This window comes from Gavialis gangeticus, unplaced genomic scaffold, assembly GCF_001723915.1.
Source record: "Gavialis gangeticus isolate Ggan-Ray unplaced genomic scaffold, GavGan_comp1, whole genome shotgun sequence".
NCBI lineage: Eukaryota > Metazoa > Chordata > Crocodylia > Gavialidae > Gavialis > Gavialis gangeticus.
In genome coordinates, this window is record NW_017729034.1 from 12,226,124 (window position 1) to 12,236,240 (window position 10,117).

At 47.4% G+C, this 10,117-nt stretch overlaps 1 protein-coding gene across 2 annotated transcripts in view; it reads right to left on the reverse strand.

Annotated features, from left to right (window-relative positions):
* Positions 1-278: 278 nt before the first annotated feature.
* NAA50 (N(alpha)-acetyltransferase 50, NatE catalytic subunit) overlaps positions 279-10,117 on the reverse strand; it is a 31,343-nt gene continuing 21,504 nt past the window's right edge. Inside the window, exons 2-5 of one of the 2 annotated variants that reach the window (XM_019526920.1) lie at positions 5,834-5,970; positions 5,113-5,232; positions 2,639-2,705; positions 279-460 (exon numbers count right to left, since the gene is read on the reverse strand). In XM_019526920.1, coding sequence (XP_019382465.1) covers positions 280-460; positions 2,639-2,705; positions 5,113-5,232; positions 5,834-5,970 — 505 coding nt within the window. In that variant the 3' untranslated portion in view covers position 279. The remainder of the gene's footprint in view (positions 461-2,638; positions 2,706-5,112; positions 5,233-5,833; positions 5,971-10,117) is intronic. The other variant, XM_019526921.1, reaches the window with a different exon arrangement.

The following is a 10,117-nucleotide window of genomic DNA, read 5'->3' on the forward strand; positions in this document are numbered from 1 at the left end:
CTTCCCTCCACACTTCAAACTAAAGAAGATTTGCACACCTCTTCCCACCCAATTAAAAATAACCAAACAAACAGAAAGGAAGAGAGTTGAAAAACCCAAACATGAATGGACAATCCTTGGAAGAAGCATTACACTTTTGTTGAAGAGAGGTCAAGAAAAAAATTAAGATGAAGGGAAGAAAAAACAAACAAAAACAAAACAAAACAAAACAAAACATCAACAGGCCTCTCTCTTATTTGGCAACAAGCAAGTGCAAGAAAGTGTTCATTGGGGTTTTGTTCAGTTGTCGGTCTTCTGCACATCTGCATTTTGGCCAAGACAAGGGACTTTGAGGTTTTTCTGCAGCACGTGAGCATCTGCTGGCTCTATCCTTTTGTAGTAATTTTTCTTCGTCTCAATAATCTCAAAGCCAAACTTTCTGTAGAAGTCGATTGCTGATTCATTGCTGATCTGAACATGCCTGGGACAGAAGAGAGAGAGAGAGGTCAGAATTGTCCAAAATATATTATTTTTGATTATTCAGGACTTTGAGCCAATGAATATCAGTTATGAAGGAAGTGAGAAGGAGAACACTCAGTCTAAACAGAAATATAAACCAGGTTAAGTCCAGGATTGAAAACTAGGAACTTCTAGTTTCTAGCCTAAATTTCCCCATTTGTGAAATACAGATGACATTTTCCACAAAGGAGCTGAACAGCTAAACAGAATAAAGTCTTCCAAGACAATGAAGTGCTAATTTAAAAATTACTTTTTTGAAGTGAAAACTACAGGTATATTGTAAAACAACAATACTAACTTGCTTCATTGTAGACTGTTGAAATGTTTTAACTTCTTACAGTTATACTCATTAGGAACTCCAAGCACTACAGGAATATATGCACTTTGGACTCATTTGATGACAATCCTAACCTAATTTATCTCCCACAATGGGTGTGAAGGTGGTGTGAGAACATCCCACCCATCACAAGAGTTTGGGCAGCACAGATAGACTGTATGGGGCTCTTGCCTCTTCTTGCTTCTTCAGAGTTTGACAAAACTTGATAATATACTAAGAGACTGGAGCTCCCCCAAATAGTCTTTAAGCTTTATATCCTAAATGGCTCAGACACTTAATTGCTCTAACAGGTTTTACATAAAAAGACCTGTTTGAACTCCTACAGGCACAGCAGCATCTGTTAACTGTATATTCCCAGGGCCCAACAGACATGGTGTGAACGTGAATGTCACTTTGACATGCATGTCAAGTGTTAAAGTAAAGGCTGTGGAACCAAAATAGCTGTTGAATTAATAGAACACAGTCCAGCTGTGATCCAGTGATGCCCAATATCTGGGAGAGTATTTCATTCTACTGACCAATTAAGTCATAATTAGAAAACAGATTATTAGACAAAATGGAGCCAGTATCTTTAGATTTAAGTGCCTGTGCCAGCAAACCTATAAGCAAAATCAACCCCAAATGATCACTTTTAAGAAGTGGCTGGTGTGCCTGAGAACTACTGGTCTCACACTACAGAACTGCATTTTGGAGAGGATGATTATGCAACGAAGACTCCTGTAACAACAGTAAACATACATGATAAATTAAGAAATTTTTCAGCATGCTCACTTCTGTAGCTTCTTTATCTGAAGAGATTAAAGGAAAACCTCCACCAATTAACAAGTGTTCAAAAAGGGACCTAGCAGTTCAGCTAGGGGAGAACAAGAACACATTTTAAAGAGCAGTATAATCAAGCACCCAAGTTCTTTTAATCCAGTCATAAAGTAGGGTCAGGCCAGTAAGGTTCTGTGAATCACCCCAGCATAGGGACTCTGCTCCATCTCCTTGCCAGTGAGGGCCTGACCACTCTATCTAGAGATGTTCGTTCATCAAGCACTTCCTACACAAGGGTCAACAGTAGTCCTGGTCGAGGTTTGAAATTCTAGTCATCCCCTTTGAGGCAGAGGACTGAAGGCACATTTTCTAGTGATCTAGTTGTTTAGCATACAAATATAGACTGGGTGCCGTTAAACACCATTACTTCTGGTGGCAGTGCGTTTAACGTAAGAAATACTGCAACTACTATTCTAAAAAGGCAAGAGACTGCTGAGCAGTAAACATCTCTCTTAAGTTCTTGTTACTGAGAAGCATTTAATCATCAAAAAGCAAAATCCAACAAGAAGTTATCTTGCTGTTTGACCGTTAACATATAGCAGGGGTGGTCAAACAAACTGTGGTTCCCAAAAGAAGTCATCTAATGAGAAGTTATCATTCAAGCTAGAGTGCTGTATAATGATCACTGAGCATGAGTCCTGCACATCTCAGAAGTGTGGTGTCTTTCAGCTCTCACCTCTGTAAAATTTTGGTCTGGAATTGGAAGGATTACAAATTTTGGCCAGCTCTGGCATACAGCCACAGCTCTCTAAAATTTAGCACTAGTTTTGGGGAAGCTGCCCAATTCTCAAAAGTACCAAGAAACAAACCTAGAAACCAAGTGCTGGCTGGCTGGCTTGGCACCACTTGTACAAAGGGGGCTTTTGTTTGACCCACAAGGCCAGTGTAATCCAAGGTGAAATGCTGTTGCACTCACTTACTTCACTTTTCTATAAGCCCACAGAGTTTTCCCCGTGCCCACAAGAACATATGCTAACATTTACTCACAGATAGATGTTGTCAAAAGTGCCATCTTTTTCACAGATGTTTAAGACGTGATTCAACATTTTAGTTCCTGCAAGGAAGTAAAGAGATGCTTAATCAAACGAGAAAGGTGCAATTACGTTAGCTATGTTTGCACTGGACTTATTAAATGCTGAGTGCCTTATGTGAAGATATGTAGCTTTCAGTGAGCTCATAGAGCACATGCTGAAGGAATTGCTACTGTACTCTGAAGTAACAAAGCAAGTGGCAACATCACATGCTAAGTGTGGTTATTTTCAAGCAGCTATGTCTTCACATCAAAAGGCCAGGAAAAAGAAGCAAAAAGGCTACTGTACCAAAGCTTGCTTTTTTGCAACCCTTTTTACCAAAAGATTCCAAGCCACCCTACATATTTATGAACAGACCCTCAACAGCTCATGAAGGCAACAACCCCAAGGTAAACAGAGGCAGAGAGTCTAAGACAGGGGTGGACAATTATTTCAGGTGGAAGGCTGCTTACTAAGTTGTGGCAAGCTGTCGAGGGTCACATGGGTAACCCCACCCCTTGACAGGTGCCCCGCCCCTTGGTCACCATCTTGGGACCAATGTCCCAGGGCCAGCACCGGTGGGGCACAAAACAGGGCACAGGCTGGCAGGGGTCTGTGGAGCCAGGCTGGGCTGCACCAGCAGAGAGAGGGGGGAGCTGGCCCAGCTCCACAGAGCCCCTGCCAGCTGGGACACTACCGCTGCCGCTGGCCCTGGGACACAGATGCAGGCCCTGCTCCTGCACCCACTCACTCCCAGGGCCCCCCCAGCCCTGTGGTACAGGTGGGGGGGCAGCATGCAGCCCTGACCCCCTGCTCACTGGCAGGTAACAAGCTGGTAGGGAGCACGGGGAAAAACAGCCCCTCACTGGCCCCATGGCCAGCACTCCCTGCTACAGCAGCTCACAGCCTGCATGGGGGTGTTCTGAGCAGAAACAGGCAGCCCCATGCAGGCTGTGAGCAGCTGCAGCGCAGGGTGAGCGAGGGGCCCTTCCTTCCCCCCCCAGCACTAGTTTGTAACCCGCCCCCTTGCCAGCCTGGGCCCCACGCTGGCTCCGGGCTTGCCTGTCAGCAGCAGCTGTGGCCCCCCTGCTTGCCGTGCTGGGCAGCATTTGCTGCTGCTGCTGCACACCCAGAGCTCGTGCACTGGGCAGCCCAGAGGCAGCACTGGCAGCCTCATCACAGCATGAGCTTTGGGCGGGTAGCAGCAGCAACAGCTACTGCTGTGTGCAGCCCTGATGGGCGAGCCTGGAGCTGGTGTGGGGCCCAGGCGGACAAGGGGCCGAGTTACAAGCTGGTGCTGAGCACAAGGGGGGGTGGGGAGCAGCCCCGCACCTGCTCCATGCTGCAGCCGCTCGCAGTCCGTGTGGGGCTGCCTGTGCCTGCTCAGGACAGCCCTGCACAGGCTGTGAACGGCTACAGCAGGGAGCACTGGGCAGGGGGCAGGCGAGGGGCTGCTTTCCCCCTGTGCTCCTCCCCCCTCTCCCCTTACCTGAGGTTCCAGCACAGTGCAGTGACAGTCCCAGACCGGAAGCCCCTCCTGGGGCTTCCAGCTGGGGGGCAGGCCCTGCTGTTGAAGGAGCCCTCCATGGCTTCTCCTGGGTCCTACTGCCCTTGGTACTTGTCATCTATGACAAGACCCAAGAACAGATCAATTTTAATTTTCTAAATTTTTTTAGGGGCACCTAAATCCAGCCTGCAGACCATATTTTGGCCACCCCTGGTCTAGGAGAAAAGAGACAGACTTAGAAGGGTATCTGTGAGATCATTTCCCCTTCTTTAGGGATGGTTGCACTCTTCATTGTTCTTTATAGGAATATTTTAATGCAATATAACTCAGAAAACTGAATCATGAGATGGAAGAATCACTTGATTAGGGAACCTGTTTTAAAAGCAAGCCTTTTTCTTAGAATGAAGAAAGAACAGAGTTAGAATGATATAACATGCACTGTCTTTATCATTAACACTGCCTAAGAAGCCCATAAATCATTTAAACACAAATCATTTTTGGTTTCACCTTGTCCAAATATTATGTTTAATTAAAATCAGAACTATATTGTATGGGACCTATGCATCTGAGAGACTGATAATATACATATTCAATTAATTCCACCCATCCAACTGCACCCCTCTCAAAATAACTGAGTAATCATGGCAACTCATCTGACGCCTTCTGGGTGAGGCCTGAACCATGGCCTTGCACAGAGGCGTAAGTTTATTAGCAATCTAGACAATAAACAATGTAAGGTAGCAAGATCCCAAAGTACAACTCCATGAGTTTCCTGTGGTAGGTGTGCCACAAATTACCCAAGCACCCTCCTTAAGTGCCCAAGTTACAGACAAAACATTATACCTTGCTGATTAAAAGGAGCAGAAAGCTTTTGGAGGGTATTCAAGAAGACTATGCAGGATTTGAGTTTCTTTGATGACTCAGGAAAATGAAGATGGTCTTACCTATCCCTAGCCTTCGGTAGGGTGCCAGGCATCCAAGTGTCATGATGTACAGTCTCTTCTGGTTTTGAGAGTGATCCACTCTACAGCACACTGCACCCACTGCAATATCATTGAAGTATGCTGCCAGGGAGGGAGACAGCAAGTCTTGGTCAATTAGAAATATCAATCCATATCAGTGTCCTCTCTCATTTCAGTCTTTCTTCCCTTTTCTTTTCCCACTGGCAATTTCCCCTCCTTTTCAGAAGCTCACCTGTATATGAATGGGTACATTCTTACTTAAAATAAAATGAAGCAATGAAAAGGCTGAAGTCACATATTCAATTAATTCCACCCATCCAACTGCACCCCTCTCAAAATAACTAAGTAATCATGGCAACTCAGCTGACACCTTCTGGGTGAGGCCTGAACCATGTCCTTGCACAGAGGCGTAAGTTTATTAGCAATCTAGACAATAAACAATGTAAGGTAGCAAGATCCCAAAGTACAACTTCATGAGTTTCCTGTGGTAATGAAAAAAACACACCTGTTTCAAGTAAAGGGTGACCTTGTTTAAATTACAGCATTCCGGATAGGGGCTCTGGCTTCTGCAGGCCATGCCAAGCTAGGTATAATTTTCCTCACTTATCATAATGAAGCAGAAGAATCTAGTATTAAAATCAACAAGAAGAGCAAACAAACTGTTCTACCACCCAGATGAAAACCACTGACAAAACTATCGTACCTAATTTGGCTAGTTCGCCAACCTCCAGCACATCCTTGTAGAACTTGTCATTGTAGCTGACAGGAAAAATGACCTGGTTTAACCTCTTCAGCTGCTTAATGTTATGTGGCGTCACGTCTCCCAGCTCAATCCGGCTACTGGAACAAACCAAAACATGCTTAATGCCTCTATAAAGACGCAAGCATTTTTACGAATAGCAAAAATCTTAAAATGGTTGTTTTATTTCTACCTAGAGATGAGTCAAACAAGTCAAATAACCAGTTCAAGAGCTATCTGAATCACTGACGTGACTTGCAAGTACATGGCTCCTATTCTGTCTTTGACTGGCAACTGCTTTAATGGCAAGATCCCAACCAGTACCATAAGCCCACAAAATGTCTACCCTAAAGGCTGAGCAAGTGTACCTTGTGACCAAAAGCTTTTTTAAAATCTCCCCCAACTATACAGTTGCCCAATAAAGATGTCATCCAAAAAAAATTCCTTCCCACCCTAAAAGGCAGATAATCCACAATATTATTTGTGCATGGTTGTGAGAGACTTTGGACAAGAGAAATGATAATGTGACAGGAAAACAGCAGTCCTGGCAGCTAAACTGCCCCAGCTGGCAAACCCTTCTCCCACTTAATTTTTACTTTTCATTTGCTAACATTGTTCCAGACTCAAGTCTCTTCTCCCCTTCCTTCCCCACCCTCCAACTCCCATTTGATTTTCCCACCTGTTTACTTCAAAGCAGAAGCTACTCAACCATGAAGGACTAACAAGATAGCCCTGAGTTTGGACCATTCCCAAGAGGAATCAAAACAAATATGCAAAAGTAAGTAATTTATTAATAGACATCTTTTCCTGAAAACCGTGAGAGAGCTTGCCCTTTGCAGCCCGGCAGGCAGGACCCATGGCAAGGTGACCCTTACCCACCCAGCAGCAGTGGGGGTGCAGAGTTGTGTCCCTGTAGTAGGGCACTTAGGTGCCTGCTACTCGTAGAGCAGAGATAACTACCCAGGTGCAGGTTGCTAGGGCAACTGGAGTGAGCTAGGGACCCACATCTGCCAGCAGTCAGCTGACCAGAAGGGGCAGGGCCTGGCTCACCTTTAAATCCCAGGGCTGAGGCCAGGTTGGCAGTTCCCTGCTGGCAGCCAAGGGGGAAGGAGTGCTGCCTGGGAGAGAGGCCAAGGGGGAAGGAGCAAAGGGGAGAGGCCTGACTGCACGAACCGCCCCTGATACTGGTGAGAGATGGAACACCCTTGGGGCGGCTTGAATTTAAGTTATAGCCCAGGGGCTTGTATTTTGTTTGCTGTTTTAACTGGTGGCTTGGGAGAGACTATTAGGGGAAGGAGGAGGCCTCATAGGGGGTCCACGGCAGTGTGGGGACCCAAGCCCCAGAGAAGGCGCAGCACTGGGGGTGTGCCAACCCCAAGCCCCACAGAGCGGGGTGGTGAGAGAAGCCCCAGAGAGGGGGCCGGCGAGAGAAGCCTGAGCGCCAGAAAGGGCACACAGAGAAACAGGGCTGCGGGGAGCCCAAGTGCCAGCGGGACAGTGCGAGACTGAAGAATGTCAGTTACATCAGCAAGGCTTGGGGCGTGGTAAAGGGGTGGTTGGAGCCATGCATAGCCCATAAGGCTAGGGTGCCCGAAACACCCAATACAGAACGGGGCTCACAAGGTTTTTAGGAGTTGGGGCCAGTGTACAGCAAGAGGACTGAAAGGCAGCCTCCCTGTTATACATTTACCATTAAAGATGTGGCAGGCGAGAATTGAGAGTGCCCTTTAGGCAGCTTGGCACAGCAAGGGGGCCTTAGAGGAGATCACGGAGAACCCTAGGACGCCATCCTGTTACAGTCCCCCACTGCTGCAAGGTGGGAAGGGGGTGCCTTACCATGGCAGTGCAGCTGGTGTGGGCCTCCTGGTACCAGCACCTGGCCTCCCTGCGGATGTCTCCACAGGGAGGGCAGCAGGGCGGGGAGCCCCAAGCCCACAGCAAGCAGCTTGCATCTGCCCCTTTCCCATACACAAGTCTAGGGGGGCACATGCCCCGCCATGCCTCCCTCTCAGGAATGCGTGAAACATCAGGGAGCTGCCCCCCCACACCCATGGCTGCACATTCCCACCCAAGGCCCAGCAATGCCCTACTCTAAAGCCCCCATGGTGAAGGAGGAAGGCAGTAATCTCCTCCTTCCTACCTCATTATAAACTTACCTAGAGGGAGCTGCTCCTCAAGCTGCCTGGCTGCCACATGCATGTGTGCACAGGCACATGAACATGGAACCCTCTGTCTCCAATTGCCCTCTTCTCATTTCCCCCCCAGTCCCAAGCAGTCCCTTGCAGGCTGGAACGCTGCTAACCTGCAAGGGGAAACTCCCATTTCCCACATTTTTTCTCCCTGACTTTAACAAATCACAGGAGGCAATCTTTGCTTTACTTTTTTTTCTTAACAGGATGTTACATGGGCCACAGCAGTGTACTGACTGGGCCACAGGTTAAGAACCACTGCTCTAGATCATGGTGCAAGAGATAAGAGGTTTAGTCAGATGCCCAATTAATCCACTTGTGGCTGACTAGCCCAATTTGAGAGTGACACAGCTTATTACAAGATTCACAGATCCATACGTAGTCCAAGTTGGAATCCAAACTTATGGGGTGCACTGCTAGAGATTTTGGGGGCCGATACTGATATGCCTCCTTAAAAATTGGCTATCGGCCGATACCAATCAGATTTCCAATACAGATGCATCCAGCTGGTAAGTCCATTATGCTGGAAGAAGAGGGAGGGGGGAAGGGGTGTTGGCAGGACAGCTGTGTTTTGGGCAGTGGGTGCCCCAGGATCTGGACAGGGTGGGGCAAGGCTGGCTGCAGCTGCAGTCTGGGGCTGCGCCAGGCTCGGGCAGCAGCAGCACCAAGAGGGGGGCTACAGAGAACTTTGGGACGGCCGCAGACCACACCCACCTCCCCCCATAGCCCCTGTCTTAGCACTGCTGCCACCCAGCCCAGTGCCCGCTAGGAAGACCCCAGCGCAGCCCCAGCCCACAGCTGCAGCCCACCCTGCCTAGATCTGGGGGGCATCTCCCCATGCCCATCCAAGGTGTGCAGAGGCAGGAGTGGCCCCCCACCCAACCCCTAGACAAGCTGCGGCTCCTGTGCCTATGCCCCAGCCCCACTCCCTGCCTCACAGCAGGGGCCGTTGATATAATTTTGAAGATATCAAGGTACCACCATAGAGGGCAAGCCTGCTTTCTAGAGCTCTCTCAAATCTCACCATACATAATATTCTTGGGGATATGGTCTTTTTCCTATTCCTCCCCAAATATGGCTGATCTATTGCAACCTTTTCTTATTGATAGTGACTTCTAAGTGCATCAGTCTTGTGTGCTCCAGTACCTCTGTGTATGGTATTTTGCATTCCCACTTCATTTTCAGGATTTTATACAGATATCTCATGTAGAAGCTGTTCAGTATCTTGATATGCCAAGCATATGTAGTCCACATTTCTGAACCATAAAGCAGGGATAACAGCACACGGGTATCATAGATTCAATCATATATATTACACACACATAGCATACAAGGAGGAGAGAAAAATCTGAATATCAAAGACAGGAGGGAGAAAAAGATAGACAAACAAGCTAAGAATCCATAGTCCACATTAAATCACACTTAACACGATTTAGTCTATTACTTGTGCAATTTCCTGGTCAAATGAATTTTTAAAAGTTTGTTCCTAAGAACAGCCATATTCAGACCAGTGATGGAGTATCCAGAGATATTTTCATACAACAGGATAAGGGGAGTGCCACTGTTTTCATGGAAAAACAGTACATATATATTTCTGCTTCAACTTCCTGGGAGCCCAGGTCAAACAATCTATAATAATAAGCTTATTCTGTCTGTCTGGAGCACTCTGATTGGTGATCTTGGCAACCAACCACAATTCTTACTGAAATAACCTGTGTGCTCCGGACAAACAGAATAAGTGTTGTTACAGATCCTGAGGCATTTCAAGCAGATATGCAGGCAAGTCAGAGCTAGTATGAAGCACTGGGGCCCCCACCACAGAGCAAGCAGGCTCTGCTGAAGGAAAAAAAAAAAGTGGTGAGAAGCCAGATGCTTTTTTTGTTCCTAGAGCCTGCCCACTACTCCTGCGGCCCGGGAGGTGGGGGTGGCAAGGTATCAGCGGGCCCCAGTGCTTCCCTCTGCGGTGATAGTGCCCCCCTCAGAGCAAGGTGCCAGTGGGTGGGTACTGCCCAGGGGGTACCACCACTGCAGAAGGATGCATCAGGATCTCCCGCAACTC